An 18,107-nucleotide genomic window follows, 5' to 3' on the forward strand; every position below is an offset into this window, starting at 1 on the left:
TATTAGTATCAGGGATGCACCAATGCCATTTTTCCAGACCGAGTACGGGTTCTGATACTTTTTTTAAAGCACTCACTGATACTAATTACCAATACTTTTTTTAGTGTTGCGTGACAGTTTTTCCAAAACAATACAGACTAATGATTTTTAGGACAGTGGCGTAGCGCCAGGACCCAGTCGCAGCTGCAAATGCTGCGACCCTGGTAGTTCTACCACTGATTTCAAGCTGTGGAGGGACTTCAAATCCCAGCAATACATTATATAATCAATGGAAAATACCACCAGCTTGAGGACTACAAATCTCAGCAATACATTATACAGCAATGCAGAATGGCACCGGCTATAGAGGACTACAAATGCCAGCAATATATTATACAGCAAAGCAGAGAGACAAGGGCTATAGAGGATTACAAATCCCAGCAATACATTATACAGCAATTCAGAATAATACCATCAGTTACAGAGGACTACAAATCCCAGCAATACATTATACAGCAATGCAGAATACCATAATTTATAGAGGACTACGAATCCCAGCAATACAATATACAGCAATGTAGAGTGACACTGGCTATAGAGGACTAGAAATCCCAGAAACACGTTATACAGCAATGCACAATACCATCAGCTATAGAGGACTACAAATCCCAGCAATACATTACACAGCAATGCAGAATAATAGTATATTAATTTCCTTCATACTCTGTGCTGACACTCTGCTCTGGGGTGCTGACCTGATGTCTCGGGCAGGGGGTCTTAGGAGGGGTGCGGAGAGTCTCAGAAGCACTGTAAGCAGGCGCCGCACGGTTTCCAGTTTCAATGTAAAAATTGAAAGCACCGGTATTGGTTTTTAGCATCAGGGCATGTGAAAATGCCCAGTATCGGCACCGATACTGATATTGGTGCATCCCTAATTAGTATCATCATATTTACATTATAACAATTACATATGGGTTAGTTGGCCCTATACTATTTACTTAAGTATCCAAATTTGCTGTAACTTTGGAGTTCTAAGGTGTTCATGTTGTAGCATCAGTCAGTTGTTTCACAGGTGGATCCCTTGCTTGATCCCTGTTCTTTTGTGCAACCACCTTCGAACTCCCCAGAAGCTTGCCCTAGGTCTTTCTAGTTTGTATGTTTACATATGCTTGCACCCCCTTCCTGCTAGTTCTTGGATGCTGGATCTTGGATGCTGGACATGAATTGCTCTAAAGTCATGTCCAAAAAAACTATTTACACCTGCTCAGTGCATCTGAGAGTTGCTTGAGCAAAGAACTCTCTGAGTATCTCTCTTCAGGCACCTGAACCCAAGATCTCTTTTCCAGTTCTGATACCCGTTTACGACCTGAGCCTGTTTTTCGAAAATCCTTGTTGTTCGTCTGCTCTGAACTTTTAGCTCATTTGATCATGACCCTGCCTGATTTTGTACCATGCTTCATTTCATCAGCTGTTGTCAATCCAAGTGTAACTGAGGGCTGCAACCTGCATACACAGCAAAGCCCACCATCTCTAGTGGGGTGCACTCTTCAACACCAGGCAGTTCCTTAGACCCTCCACCCAGGGCCTCTTTAGGACCTATATTCGCCTGTCGACACAGAGGGTCCACTACATTTAATTATTTTTTACTTAAATACCTTTTAATTGCAATTATAAGATAGCATTCATGTAAGGTAAACACGTGTATATTACCAAACATACCTGGCTTGCATTCTGGACAGCACTGGCCTTCAACGTTCACTGCTAGAGTTCCAACAGGGCAAGTGGGACAAGACGGAGAAAAGCAGGTCACCTGACTATTCTGACACTCACATTCAGTGCATGGGCCTTCTTTCCACTTCTCTCCATTCTTCATTGAACAGGTGATTAGGAAAGGAAAGGCGAACAGAACAGATCAATCATTATATACACAAGCACCTACTTATCTGGTATACAGTATCGATCACTTTGAAAGAAATCAAGACAGCTTCCAAACTACAAAAATTTGCATTTTAGAACCCAAGTCAACTATTTGTCTTTTTACATGCATTACACACACAATAAATGAATATATATATATATACATATATATATATATACACACACACACATATACACACACACATTTATGTGCAGAAAATGGCATATAGACATGGATACATATTATAAAGCATTCTTTGTTTCCTTTTATATGGCTTATTTTGAAAGAGGCCTTATCACGGCATTGCATGTATGTGTTTTGAATAGTTAGGTCCTGTGAGCTTTATGTGAAAGTTTTGGCTGTATCTGTATCTGTGTGTATGTATACAATTTACAACAAAATTGTAAATTTAGGTACAGTGTATATATAATTCTCAAGTGGAAAACAGATATATCCCTTAATGTGAAACAGTAAGTCAGGGATATGTCAATGCATCAAGAACCTTGACATCAGTTTAACAGCTTCCATACATCAGCAGCCTCCAGACAGAATGGCTTATTTTGTTGTTCTTTATCGTGTCATTGGCTATACCCAGATTCCAGGTCATTTATTGTATGTAGTGTTCTAAGTCGTAATTCCTCTGGTGTAAGTTGGCAATAATTTCTGTACCTAATGATCTGCTTCTCATACAAAGTCAATATATTTATCTAGGCAGCACATAGACTTTACACACAGCTGTCTTTACAAAGGTGGTATAAATTCACACAATATGCAACGTAAATCTTTAGGTGTAGACTGTACAGTACTGTCACAAGTGCCATTCACATGAAACTGTAACTGTGAAATATCCCCTTCCTCAAACTTGTCTGTATCTAAATCTAAGCAGCATGATCAATCCCTTACATTTTGGATTTATATAAATGAGACATGCAGATGCATTGTGATTAAAAAATGGCTTCAGTGTTCTTCTCAGGGAAGAAACAATTAGGCAAGTTAAATTTTTTCTTAGCTAAGCCTGAGCCAGAAGTGTATTTGTGTTCTTACTAACCCATAGCCATAATAACCATGAAGGTTTGGTCAAATGTGAATCACAAAGATTTTTCGTTGGAGACTTTTTTGACTGTGATTGGTTTCAGTGGGTCGGCTAACCCTGAAAAATGCCAGTGTGACAAGATACTTTATGTCCTTCCCCTTACACACGCACTAAGCACCTGTCTTTCCTTTAATGAATAAACACATCAGAAGGTATCTGTTTTTACTAGGGCAGCGGAAATTACGGTTAATCCCTCGATAAATCGTTAATTTTTTTGATCGATCAAAATTATTTTGATTGGTACTCACCTCTCCGCCGGCTTCCGGGTCTTCGTCGGAGATCCGGTGACGTCACGGACATCGACGTCACCGGACATCGACGTCACCGGACTCCTCCCCCCTTCCCCGAGTGGCTCTGTCGGCTAACGAAGGGAAGGGGGGAGGAGTCCGGTGATGTAGTTGTCCGTGATGGGTAATGACGGGAAGGAGGGAGGAGTCCGGTGACGTCGATGTCCGTGACGTCACTGGACTCTTCCCTTCGTTACCTGATGGAATCACTTGGGCCGGTGAGTCTCTAACATATACTAATACTAACATATACTAATGGCAGTTCCCTGCAATAGAAGAGGTAATATACTCACCTCTCTGTTCAAGTGCTGCATCCTCTGTCAGTTTCTTCAGCTTTCAATCCTTCCAGGAATGTTGGATACCTGTATCCCTCACTACACACTGTGGTTTAATCCTCCAACCCCTACAGGACACAGTATTGATGTACGGGTCAGTGGATGGAACCACAGTGTACAGTGGGGTACAAATCCCATAAGTGTCAAATGCTAATGAGCATGATGGAGGCTGCAGTGCTTGGAAGGAGACAAGGCCACTGTATAGATGAGTATATTACCTCTTCTATAGCAGGAAACTGCTAATAAGATTTTTATTTTTTTTAGGGTGACTGACGGGGTCAATTGTAAACTTAAACAGTGCAAATTACAATGCAATAATGATTGATTGGACAATATTTTTTTTTTCTTTTTTTTCTACAAGTGCATTTACTTCCCAGTCAGCATCCCATTCATTTGTGGATACTGGACAAGCACTTTTATTCCAGCTTAGAGATCCATTTTGTGTGGTTTTACAAGAAATCAGAATGCGCCCTATTACCTAAAAGTAGTTGGATCAGTATGTGCGTTATAATTAATCAAAATTAGTCGATAAATCGATTTTAAAAAAATTCGATTTTACATATCATATAGCATGCACTTTCTGCTAATCATGCAAATGTCAAGAAAATTGATTTGTACTCAGCATTAAAATAACACCTCTATTAGACATATAATGAGTTTGTGTACTTTGGTGTTTCTAATGGTCCCATTTGCTCTATGCTATTTAACTAAATGTTAATTAACTCTCCTTCCCTCGCTGCCTAAAACACTTCGTGACTGTCAAGAGGCGAGGCGAAAAGCTTGTTAAATAAAGGAGAAAAGCCTTCTAAACATAATTATCTCAAAAAGCGCTAAGAAAAAGAACATAACAGTATTAACTTCAACATGGGCCTCATTTTTTTCACATCACTGATAAGGGCAAGTGTCATGTGTCTTAAAAAGGGCTTTAATTGGTCTTGCAAATTTCTACAGACATACTGCTCAAGTCGATGGCGGAATAAACTTAAGATGCTTGTGCGCCAGACAGAATAAGATGCTACCAAAAGTCTGCTCATTCAGAAAACTGCTCATTCAGAGGTCCGATATTGTTCTATGTACAATCCTTGTTTTATTGATTGCATGTAATAATCTACTTTTTTGAAGTTGTGGATTTGGGGTTCTTGTGGTTTTCATGAGCTGTAAGCCATAATCATCACAAGTATGACAAATCACGGCTTGAATTATCTTGCTTTGCATGTAATGAGTCTACCTCATATATTAGTTTCACCTTTTAAGTTGCATTAGTGAAATAAATGAACTTTGCACGATATTCTAATTATTCGAGTTTCACCTGTATATATAAAAAATCAATACATTCATGTTTCAGTCAGTTATAAAGGAGTCTATCTCCTGGGTCCCCTGCAGCTTTCACTGGTTTTTCCTGATGATGTCCACGTCACTGCACTTGCCTGCAGTGAAATGGAGGTCAGCAGGAGCAATCAGTGACATGTGTGGAAGACCATGGTGACCAACATTCCTAGATGTGTTGGTTTCTCTGTGGACTTCAATGGTCCAGTTCTCTAAAATGGAGCCACGTTCAGCGGCATGGGCCACATAAGAGATTTAATCTCTTCTTTCCAAGTAGGCCCTTTGCCGAAAAGTTTTTATAGTGTGACAGGCTTTGGCTGTCTGCTGTTCCTACATGTACAGAGATGCCCTTGCTGCTTATATTTTTAAAAGCTATTTTCTGAGAACTTCAGCACTGAAAAATCTCACATTAATTCTCACTTTCTCTGTAATATATATGAGGGGGCTAGGGAGCTGTGTTTGCCGTAATTACCCCTGTCTGTACTGTGCTTGGTGATTTCACTATCAGTTGTTCATTAGATGTGCAAGAGTCTGTACTAACAAAGGGGTAAAGACCTCAGAATGTGGGTGCTACATTGTTTGTTAATGCTTGACTCTTTCAGTATTGCCCTCCTGTATGTTCAAAGCAATAGAAATATTGATTGCATGTAATAATCTACTTTTTTGAAGTTGTGGATTTGGGGTTCTTGTGGTTTTCATGAGCTGTAAGCCATAATCATCACAAGTATGACAAATCACGGCTTGAATTATCTTGCTTTGCATGTAATGAGTCTACCTCATATATTAGTTTCACCTTTTAAGTTGCATTAGTGAAATAAATGAACTTTGCACGATATTCTAATTATTCGAGTTTCACCTGTATATATAAAAAATCAATACATTCATGTTTCAGTCAGTTATAAAGGAGTCTATCTCCTGGGTCCCCTGCAGCTTTCACTGGTTTTTCCTGATGATGTCCACGTCACTGCACTTGCCTGCAGTGAAATGGAGGTCAGCAGGAGCAATCAGTGACATGTGTGGAAGACCATGGTGACCAACATTCCTAGATGTGTTGGTTTCTCTGTGGACTTCAATGGTCCAGTTCTCTAAAATGGAGCCACGTTCAGCGGCATGGGCCACATAAGAGATTTAATCTCTTCTTTCCAAGTAGGCCCTTTGCCGAAAAGTTTTTATAGTGTGACAGGCTTTGGCTGTCTGCTGTTCCTACATGTACAGAGATGCCCTTGCTGCTTATATTTTTAAAAGCTATTTTCTGAGAACTTCAGCACTGAAAAATCTCACATTAATTCTCACTTTCTCTGTAATATATATGAGGGGGCTAGGGAGCTGTGTTTGCCGTAATTACCCCTGTCTGTACTGTGCTTGGTGATTTCACTATCAGTTGTTCATTAGATGTGCAAGAGTCTGTACTAACAAAGGGGTAAAGACCTCAGAATGTGGGTGCTACATTGTTTGTTAATGCTTGACTCTTTCAGTATTGCCCTCCTGTATGTTCAAAGCAATAGAAGTAGTCCGTAGAGTCCTATGTACAATGCTACTCTAAACAACTAACAAGAAATATATATACATTTTTTTATTATTATTTATTTATTTAGGTATGCTGTGTGAAAAAGAGCAGATACCAAACATTAAGTGCGGGGTTCTCAAATTTTACAGCAACAATGGAAATGCACTTTAAGCTGTGTTTACCTTTGCCATTGGTGTGCCAATAAGCACACCAATGAGCTCTTCTTTCTGGTTTTTACTCCAATTAAGAATTCTTCTTGCACTGCAGCACACCTAACTGGTGCTGCTTCTCCCTCCCTCTCTCTAAGCACTCCTGCACAGAATTTAGAGTAGACTGCAAGCTGCTGATACTAAGTCACATTTAGATACGTACACTTCCCACCTTTAAAAACGACAGTAAATTATGTTTTATTGCTTACATGGTTGTGTAATGTGTGCATAGTGCCTTTGTGACCGGGGACAGCTAAACATGTCCTCCTTCCCCTAGTTTCAGCTTTGTTAGTTGAGAGGGGTGCTGATGTCAGTGCTCAGCAGGGCCAGGACAGAAATCAGAATCTCATAACACACTGTGTGGAAAACTAAAAAAACCTGAACCCATTGGAAGATGTTATCTATTCATGTTCCAGGGACAACACCAAATTTAGGATTTTCTTTACTTACAGTCTCAGAAACAATGGTCATCAGGATGAACAGAGAGGATGAATCTCCCCAGTGGGGACACAGATAGTAATACAACTTGACAGGAGCACAAAACCATCAGAACTATATCCAAAACTACTAAAACATAGTAAAACATAGTAGTAATACCCACCTGGGTATTCTGCTATGCCAGGGCTGGACATATCCCTGGGGCCACACAGCCTAAGCTTTTTAAAAATTACAGCTGGTGACTAACTTTTTGAGGTTTTCTCTAGTTGTTGTAAGTAGAGCTGGTTCTGAATTCCAAATATATTTGTCCACACCTGCACTGTGCCATGCAAGAAATGTTGTCCAAATCAAAGCAAGCCATAACACCTAGCATTGCCCTAGGTAGCTTTGAAAAATTGTCGGTTGACATTCTTTAAACATACTTTAATAGCTGCAAATGACCTATAAAATTCATTAAATTCTGGACCCCAGATTGAGGACACCAATTAAATGATCCTGACTTATGCTGACATAAGCTTCTGATGATACCTGATTGAACAAGAGATAAAAGAGGACCAAAATATTACATGGTAAAGCATCTCTGCCAAATGTGTATAAATTATAAACATTTGTGTGATGACTAAATTAGAACTCGCACCACTGCACTGAAATTGACTGCAATTTTGAAGTGGGGGAAAAAAAGACTGGTCTGGGTTGCTACCCTGGCAAGCCTACATATTTAAAAATAGATGCAACTTCTTAGCAAAGTATATAGATCATTCAGATGCTATATACTGAAAACAAACAGCTGCCGAGTTTTACTTTATACTTTCATGACCTTAGCTAATCTGTGCTGCATCCAAATATACATGTATTCTTTTAGTATCTCTCCTTACCATCAAATGTTTAACTCCACTCAAATCTGAAGGAGATTCCTGCATACAAAAAGAAATACCTCTGTGAGTAGATTGTGTTCTGTAAGCATGGTTATCAGATGTATTACAAACATTCCAATAAAGCACATTCCATCGTTATCTAATATCCAGTCCCAAGAGTTACAGCTTAGTTAAAGAAAGGCAGGATTTAAGGGTCTCCTGTCCTAATGTTTACATTGATCTAGGATTTAGCAATAATATATGCAGGAGAATTAACAAAAAAGGAAAAAGGCATTTTATCTTGTCAAAAAAACAAAAAACAGCTGTTAAAATGACAATAAAATAACAATAAACTACAATACTTTATGTTAGAGTGGCACTTTCAATAGAATTCATACTTCCCATGAATCAATAGAGTACATATCACCATTACAAGATCACATTACTATTTTCAGTGAAAATTACACCTTGCTTGCTATGAATAAAATAATTGCTGAATTCAAGGTCTCACAAGTGAGACCATGTCCGTAAGTTTACGAACATCTCCGTAAGTTTAAAGTCGTGCGACCTTACAGTAGTAGAGGTCGCACGGCTTCCACACACCTTACGATCATCGTACGATCGCGGGATTTCCCGCGATTATCGTACGATAATCGTAAGGTGTGTGGGGACCCCTAGAACCATGAACCTGTTAGCAGTTATAAGTGCTACTAACAGCACCCACTGAACGGCATGTGGGCTGGTACTGGCATAGTAAAGGACTGCACATTCAACCCCCTCTTGTCTGGGTATACCAGCCCACATGTATGGCGTACTAGGTCCATTTACTATTATATAATACCTACTCATATATAAATTGATATAACATAAATAATTCCAGCTATTGTCATATGCAAAAACATAAATGTAGCACTTGAGACAGAAGGTCTCACTGTAAAATGCAACAATTTCTCAATTTAGTCTGACATATGTGCAGTAGCGGTGACACCTGCCAATAAGGCAAATAATAAAATAAGCATCATTATCCACTAAAGAACAGATGTATTTGACGTTCAGCAAATGTGACTTGACCACCTAGCAAATGTACAGGTTTAGGTGGCAAAGGTGCTTTATAAATGCAGGGAGTAAAGCCCTGGCAAATGTGGGGTCAGTGTCACATTGGCTGATTTTTAAATGAACCCCTATATTTTATCACTTAGCAGAACAATACAGATTTAGGGCTCGTTTACACCATGTGTGGTGACTAGAATATTTCAGCACCTGGCCAATGTCAGTCACTGCAGGGGTACAAAGAAAACAATTGTTTTCTATGTGTCTAGTTCACACAATACCGGTTTGCGGTATGGTGCAAAAAAAAAAAAAAAAGTACGTGCTTAATTTTTCGGCACCGCAATTAACCTCACGTCAGTGCAAGGAAAAGGTAAACAGTGCCTTGTGTTGTAACAATGCAAGGCAGCACCTGCCACTGCTGGGGACACCAGTCTGTATGCTAGAATGGGACATTTTAGCAGGGTGGTGTTAAGTAAAAACCGTAGAAATATCTTAATGTGTGCAATACAATTGCAATACATAAGTTGTTTGAAAGTATACCTAAAATCTCTCTGAAGCACGTAAACATACAATACAGACAGAAAATGTGCCATGTTTTGTTTACTACAATACAATTTTTTGTCTTTTCTTTTTCACCACAGTTATTTAACACCGATTCAGAAAAAGCTGTTCTTCTCACCTCTTTCTCATGCTCTTTGTGGAGGCAGTAGCTAGTGCTCAATACACATTCTGGACAGCATTTGCCCTCAAAATGGACTAATTCTTCACCCTGATAAAGAAAGGCAGATTCGTTTACTATAAAGCATGTACTGTTGCTGAGGTCATATTATTCACTGTGTAAACAGAGGCTAAATTGTGGAATGTAAAGATTTCACTTTATTCCTCTTAAGAAGAATTGTCTGAGGACTCTCCATGAAAAATGGGCAAACTCAGCACATTAGCACCGAGTCAATTCTCCACATACATAAAGGTTACTTTATGTAGCGTCAAACTGGTGACGGCTTCATAATAGGAAGGGGGAAAGAAAGCAGAGTATGTGCATGAATAAATCACAAATACAAGATCAGTGTACTTTGTTCATACTGGACAGGAAAGTTGTAAATATTATACACACACACACACACAAAGTACAGTCAATTTAACAGCTGTGATTCAACATTTTACACGGGGGAGTTCTGGGATTCCTACGGCAAGAACCTACGGGAATCCCAGGTGTCCCAGTTGCTTCCTGGTTGTCATAGTGAAGCCCAGCAGCATGCTTGGATAACCCTTAGGAGGCCCAGTGTTTTAGCAGGGTCACCTATAGACGTTGCTGCTTTTCCACTTGACAGGAGGAAATGTCATCATTGCAGGAAGGGTGGCAGCCAACGGCAACAGTTGCCACTAAAAAGGAACCGTGTGCCCCCATTCTAAACCTTCCCCACTCTATCCAAAACTAAAAAAGTAAAGTTTTGACTTTACATATACATAAATGGTAAAGAGAAAACTTAAAACCTTAAAAATTATAAATACGTTATAACTCCATAAAACAAAACACAAACTTAATGTGGGGAATTTATGAAAACTTGAGCAAACAGAATCTGGAGCAGTTGCCCATGGCAACCAATCAGCATCTTTCTTCAGTTTGCTCAGGTAAGGTTTGAAAGTGAGACAGATAATTTGATTCGCTGCAGTGCAAATCTGCTCCAGATTTTGTCAGCTCCAGTTTTGATAAATACCCCTCAATGTCTTTCCAAGTCTATGGGGTAAACACTTCTCCAATGAAGCCTAACATCTACTACAAAATGAAACACAACTTAAAGTAAACTTGTGCAATGCCAATGCTGCTTATACCTATCTTACCTTTGCTCCCCACTGCTTTATTCACCTGATGAAGCGCAGAGAACGAGTCCTGTGTAAGTTCAAAGTAGTGACTTAGGAACTACACAAGGCTAAAAACTCTCACTCCTTCTGCATGTGTGCCGAGTGCCTTAATGCCCAATTTCTAAGGCTGTTGAAGAGGAGTAAATCGCATGCTCTTCATATCCAGAAGAACTATGTATTTCTCTTCTCTCCAGGAAGCCAAATGGAGTGGTGGATGAGTGAAGGGAATGTAAGCATGAGCAGCTAGGGAAGGCAGAAATTATGTGAACCTGATGCCTTGACCTGCACTGGCTCAGATTAGGGTAAGAGATATAGCTAAATGTTATGGTTAGATAGGTTATAGGCCAGGGTCATTACATGGTGCTTAAACAGGCGGGCTATTATCTCTCTGCCCCCATGTGACACCACTTGGTACCTATGCAGGCAATCACCAAGAACCAAAACTTCCATGTGGGAGGAAAGAGAGTTAGTCGCATGATCCCTCATACCTGGTAGTATGTTAATTCACTTCACTAGCTGAAAAGCGTGGCAGGGGAACATAGGGAAGGCCAAGCATTAAAGTGAACTGTTGTTTTGCCCTACATGGGTTAGGCAGAGGTTCACTTTAAAGCAGATATAACATGTAAAAGTTTACATGTGATGAAAATGACACTGTAAAATAAGCACAATCCCAATGATTACATGCAGTCACCTAGTGATGCCTCCACATACTTGACCTTAAGTCTCTGCTGAAGCATTTTACTCTGCAAAGCCTCAAAACTTCCAAGTATTGCTACCTACCCCCTTTGCACTTCCCTACTGGCACATCCCTTATGAACGACTTCACTAATCAACAGAAAGAAGAGGGGGAGAGAGATTTGAAAGTTAGAGGACAGTGCTGGTGATCAAGTAAGTATAGGAGCCAGAGATTAATTTTTTCTAGCTACTGCTGAAGGATTAACCTTTTGATTTAAGGACCAAACTGGAATTTGGTTTTAAAATGAAACAAAAACAACAAAATCTCTGAGAGAGGTTCTACCTTTTCCCAATCTGTGCAAAAAGGGAAAAATGTTTGCTTCAAGTTCCACTCTTAATTTAATTTCTATGCCTGTTCACTGTCAGAATGTGTGTACGGACAAGGGTTTACAAATCCAGTTGATAAAAAGGCATTACAAAAATATCTGAAGCCTAAAAACCACACATCAAAAGCTACATTAAAATTGGACAGTCAACAGATGTAGAAAGGAGGTGATGTACTAAGCGCCTGCAGCAGATTACTCTTAGCAAAATGAGAATTGGGAGTAGAGTGGCAAGTACGGTGTTCTAAGTCATGAGATAGTGGAGGGACCTAAGCAGGACTCCTGTTTCATATGGCTTCTATAATCCACCTGAAGAATGCTTGGAGGAGGACTGGGAACAGAGCTACAGACATAAATAGGTACTGTTAATACACTCATATGAAATATGAGGGTAATAATGTAAATACTCAAGTCATTAATAAGATATTTCCCAGAGGGGGTGGATAAGCGTTGTAGTTTTTGTTTCGCCTTGATGATTTTTTCTCTTTCATTTTATGTATCTTCTTTGTTACATAAGAAAACTCAATAAAATGCTCACTTAAAAAAAGGTTGCAAAAGAGTCCATGTATTTCACAGGGAATACTAGGTCCCAATTCCATTTCAAAGCATCAAATTAGAACATAATGGCCAGGAACCAGCCTTCTATAATAGCCCAAACGCTCTTGTCATTTTCCTTTTACTTATAACTGAAGTTACATTTCAGTGATGAAAGGAAAGGCCATACATACCGGCAAAGATCTGTGAAAAAGCAACATGCGTATCTTAGAGTGGCAAAATGTAGGGCAGCATTAGCCTGCCATTTGTAATATTATGTAATGTTTCTTTCATAATTCTTAAGGAAGAAAATACTTCTCCACCTGTACAATGTACTTATTTATTTTTTATGGAACCTGGCACAAAAATCAGGTTACAATGTTCTTAAAGTTCATATAAACGATTTTGCTCCTTTTTAATGTGTAAAATATATGATTGAAAGGTTTTGTTAAATCCATGTGATTAGTGCATTCATTTAATTGTGCCAGAAATCCAGTGAGCTTGTCACTTTCTGTATTGAGATTCCTTTAGTGACTTCTGCAGTACCAAAATCCCAAAAAATGATATCAATCCTGCCCAGTTCACCTCTGTGAACTACAGAACACATCTCCCTATGTTATGAAGATGAAGAGGATGTGTTCTGTAATTCAAATTAGAAGTAAGCAGCCCAGGGTGACAACACTGTCCCTCCATAGGTCATCATCAGGTCAACAAGTGAACAAAAAGAAAAAGCTTGGAAAAAAAATGTGCACAGCCACCTCATAGAACATCTGGTAGGCTGCAATTATATGATTTTTTACTTACCGTTACATCCTTCTCTAGGAACACTTTACGGGGCACAGGATGAGAATTCCACTGGGTTATTCTGCTTCCTTCAGTATATTGGACACTGGCAAAACAAAGCTGTGATGACAGCCCAGTATAACCAGTCCCATTCCCAGCATGTCTCCGTTTATACTTGGCATTATTATTATTATACAGGATTTATATAGCGCCAACAGTTTGCGCAGCGCTTTAACATTATACTGGTTATACTGGGGTTACATACTGGGATTATACTTAGCTGCCATTACAGTTTGATTTTGCCAGTATTCAATCTCCTGAAGGAAAGTATAACCCAATGTACCTGAATACTCATCCTCTGTCACAATGTATGATTAAGAAATATAAAATGTTTGCTCTTGGGTTCTTTCAGGTTATGTGTGGATGGCACACAATAAATGTTTTGACCTACAATGTGCATGATTAAAATCATAGTTCACCTATCTCTCCACACCATTCTGCCCCATCACCTTTTCCAATCTGTTCAAGCCACACCATCTTTCAGAATTGGGATTGTCTCTCCTAAAGACTGTTGGAATGCCTTGCAGTTTCCATATTTGTCTGTTTGGTTGCTGTTGGATTATACAGATATTTATAATTTCGGACACTAAGGAGTGTCTATTCAGGTTCAAAACATGTTAAAGTTGTCCTGGAGTTGAACGCTTTCTGTATGTATGCATGTGCTATATACTGTATGTCAAGATGTTTATTTACCAATATATTGCAGAGTGTATTTCTGTATGTAATCATTATTTCTAAGAAAAAAAAATAAAATGCAAATATCAGAGTTACCAGTGACCACTCAAAGGTACTCTATCATTCAAACATGTAGCATATACAATTAAGATACTTAAGCAAAAGACAAGTAGAAATACATAACTTAAATCAAACCCACAACCAATGCTCCTTATAGCTTAAAACTATCAAAACAAGTAATATTCATAAATAGGAATATGAAGCCACTGAATGGTTGCACCACAATAAAGCTCTAAATGTATTATATTAACCACTTGCTGTCCGGGGCATTTTCTTACTATTTGCGCACACATGATAAAATATACATTTTTGGCTAGAAAACAGCTTCAAACCTCCAAACAATTATATATGTTCTGAAAGCACATTCCCTGTAGAATAAAAAAAATGCTACTTGCTTTTATTTTTTATGTTGCATGGTTTTTGCGCAAATGTTGATCAAACCAGTATTTTTAGGAAAAAATAAACTAAATTAAATTTAGTGCACAGAAACACAATATACTGTAATACCCAATTGTTTGGTAAAATATGAAAGACGGGGTCACGCAGGGTAAATAGATACAAAACATGTCAAGCCTTAAAATTGCGTTCGCCCGTGAAGCCGCAAAAAAAGTCAATACCCCAAATTTCCCATAGGGAGCATTTTAAACACTTTTACCGTTTATCAGTTTAGTGCTAACAGTGATTGATGGCCCTAGAATTATTGCTCTCACTCCGACGTTTGCGGCGATATGTAACATATGTACTGAAATTTAATTTTTTTTGCATTTTTACAATTTTTCTTATATGTTACTATAATTTTTAAACACTTGTTGTTGTTTTTTTACACTAACCCTATTGCTATCACATAGGGGGCTAACAAGCACCCTTTGTGATAGCAGATAGGGTATGATAGGTCCTCTTTGTGGAGACATCAGGGGTCTTTCAGACCCCTAATGTCACCTAGGGACCCCAAAGAAGCTGAGGAAGCAGAGATCTGCTTACCCCGGATTCTTCTCCTAGCTCTAAGAGCAGGTAGAGACGCCGGGTCGCTTGTACATTAACAGCAATTGTCTGCTCTTACGGTAAGCGGTTCTTGTTTTAACCACTTCTGCGGGTCGCCGTCTATACACGTATATATTTAAACATACAGTTTTATTATGATACAAATGTGTGGTGGTTTTATAAATGTAAAGGGTTACTCACAAAGCTGCCAAAGGCAGCTCTGTGGTACCGAGCAGAATAGAAAAACAGTGAAAAAAGTAGGGGGAGGGAAAAAGTAGAACAAAAATGTGTACAAATGTAAATAAATGATGAATTTTAACAAATAAAGATTTTAAAAAAATGAAAAGAGTTAAAGATTATTGAAAAAAAATAATAATAAAGATGAAAAAAAGAAAAATATTAAAAAGAAATAAACAATTGGGCGGAGCTAGCAGTGACAGCTAGCTCTGCCCAACTGCTTCTATTGGCCGGGGCCTGCTAGAGTCTTCTAGCAGGTCCCGGCCAATGAATAACAACTGAGCGAGCCAGCCGTGACGTCACAGTCGGCTCTGCCAAGTTGTCATTGTTTAATGACAGTTCAGCGTCCCCAGGCAATCTGGGGATGCTGATCAGTCATTGCAATTGGGCGTAGCTTTCAGTTGCGAGGCATTGGTCGGCCGTGCGCCCCGCTTCGGGTTTCACTTCGGCTCCGTCGAGCCGAAGCATATGCCTTCGGCTCGGCTGAGCAGCTCGCCCAGCCTTGGGAGCTGTACAGGCTATAGTGAAGAGCCTGTACATCAGCCCTTCGGTTCTACTGAACTGAAGAGCTCCGGCAACCGAAGCTAGCCGAAGGATCAGCTGGAGCTACGGCTGATCCTTCGACTAGCTTTGTGAATAACCCTCTTAATGTTGGAAACAATTTTTTTCAATACTGTTGATCAGCATATAACAAACATTGGTAAGGGGTTTGAATTAAAGAGAAACTGTTGTGGGTTTTGGACACTTTTATAATATTTTTTAAAGTTTACACATTTATAAACTGATGTTTTATAACATGTTTATAATTGTTTGTTAGAATTTAGAATTATTTATTCAACTGATTAAATAGGAATAAAAAAAAGTTTTAGGGGCATATTTATAAAGCAGTGAATGTGAAATTCACTTTAGGTAAATCTTTCTGGTGCATGTGTTTTAGTTACAGGGAAAGATTAACCACCTGTGAATTCTTGGTGAATATAGCAATCACTGTTTTGTAACCATGCCCTTAGCATCTTGTGGAACGTTAGCATACTACGTACACCTTGTCCCTCTCGATCTGCTGCCACTCCCTGAGCTGCTCTTGCCAGCATCTGCTCCTGTGATAAACCGAGCTTCTGAACATTGTTAGTAATGTGTTTTTATTTAAATGTACATACTGTATCTGTGTTGTTCCCTTAGCAGAAATGTTAAAATTGCTCTGGTCCATAAGGGGTACACAGGCGTGAGAGCTGATCTGGTTAATGTATTTATTTTTTTCTTCAACAGAAAAAAAATTAGTAAAAAAGATGTATAAAATAATATGACACAATCCTTTTAAGAAAACAGAACCACAAACTTAGAGGTTAAAAATGGATAACGGGTTGCCTGCCACTATCACTTGGAAGTTCATACCATTTACCCCATATGGAGATTTATATTTGTAAATCATGAATCTGTGTTAAAAATAAATACAATATAAAATTACACTGCAACAACTGAATAAATTCTTGTGTTAAGCAAAGTTTTAGGAAATGCATTCATGAGCTTAAGTATTTTTAGAAAACTTCCTCTGCTATTTTAGTATAATTTTGGAACAGCTAAAACTGACCTTGGTAGCTCAAGAGAAAATAGTTACGCGTTATGTAGTTTGTGCTCTTCTATGGAACACATTCATCAAGAGCATGCACATATAGCAACGACTGATAGGAAAAACTGTTTGTTGAAGCATGACAAACTCAGGAGTTAAAGAAGAACTATGGGGTTAAGGCTTTCCCCATAGTTCTCCTTAGGGTAACGGGAGGACACAAACTAGCGTCCTCCCATCACCCTAAGCTAGTACTGCTCGCGGTATACTGAGACGCCGCAGCTGAAGCGGATCCCGACAATTATGTCTGGATCCGCCTAGCTGCGTGAGTGACAGCTGGCTTTGCCTCTCTAGAGGCAGAGCCAGCTGTACCCGCCCCGTCCGCCAGTCAGCGCTGGCGGATCGGAGCGGGGGCAATCCATCCCCTCCCCTGTCACGGCAGAGTGCTGTGACAGGATCGAGAGGTGAGCGAACTCCCGTATGTGTTCGCTCACCTCCCGATCTACTGAGTCGACCTGTGACAGTCTCATTGTCACAGGTCGGCTAGAACTATGAGGTGAGTGAAAAGCACTCACCTCATAGTTCTCCTTTAAACATAAAAAATGCATTCAAGTACCTTAACTATTAATAAAAATGTATCTGATTTGTGAATCACTCAGCTGTAGATATTCAAATCCTCTCTGAATTGGTGCTGACACTGTCCTTCCTTCTGGAAGGGGGCTACTTTTGTTCCCCATGGTTCCTGTGTATGTTGTAAAGTAGTCACCACCACAAGCTCTCTCCCACGATGGACTACAATCTCATGTTTAATTTACTAATTTGCATTGAAATTATAGTCCATCATGGGTATGAGCTACTTTACAACTGCTTTCACCCCTCTGAAACAGAGATGTTTGAAGTACCAACAACGCTTACACCCCATCCACTTTTTAAGATTTAACTCCAGAGTTTAGTGTCATTTTAAATATTTCCTGAATATCTGTCTTTATAATGCAAGGCAGTGCGATCATTAACTTTCTGAACTGTATTGTCTACCTCTAAGTACCTTATGAAAAAGAAACCTCTGGATCTGAGAGTCGAGAATAATCCGGTGCTCTAGAATAATTCAGTGTACCCAATAAGAAATGCTAAAACATTACTTGTTGCCATGTAGCAACTCTAAGGCTCCATTCACACATGAGTGTAACGCGCAGAAACACGATAAACATAAAAAACATTGTTCAGACTATTGTGGAAACCGTGCGTCCCACAAAATAGTCCAATTGCGATTTTAGTTGCGTATTCCGCACCATATAT

At 39.2% G+C, this 18,107-nt stretch overlaps 1 protein-coding gene across 1 annotated transcript in view; it reads right to left on the minus strand.

Moving 5' to 3' along the window:
* FRAS1 (Fraser extracellular matrix complex subunit 1) overlaps positions 1 to 18,107 on the minus strand; it is a 269,028-nt gene that overhangs the window by 215,866 nt on the left and 35,055 nt on the right. Inside the window, exons 8-10 of the mRNA XM_018557898.1 lie at positions 9,676 to 9,765; positions 7,968 to 8,006; positions 1,699 to 1,846 (exon numbers count right to left, since the gene is read on the minus strand). Coding sequence (XP_018413400.1) covers positions 1,699 to 1,846; positions 7,968 to 8,006; positions 9,676 to 9,765 — 277 coding nt within the window. The remainder of the gene's footprint in view (positions 1 to 1,698; positions 1,847 to 7,967; positions 8,007 to 9,675; positions 9,766 to 18,107) is intronic.

The sequence above is a fragment of the Nanorana parkeri genome, unplaced genomic scaffold (genome assembly GCF_000935625.1).
Source record: "Nanorana parkeri isolate BGI_ZX_2015 unplaced genomic scaffold, ASM93562v1 scaffold310, whole genome shotgun sequence".
In the NCBI taxonomy this organism is placed as follows: Eukaryota; Metazoa; Chordata; class Amphibia; order Anura; family Dicroglossidae; genus Nanorana; species Nanorana parkeri.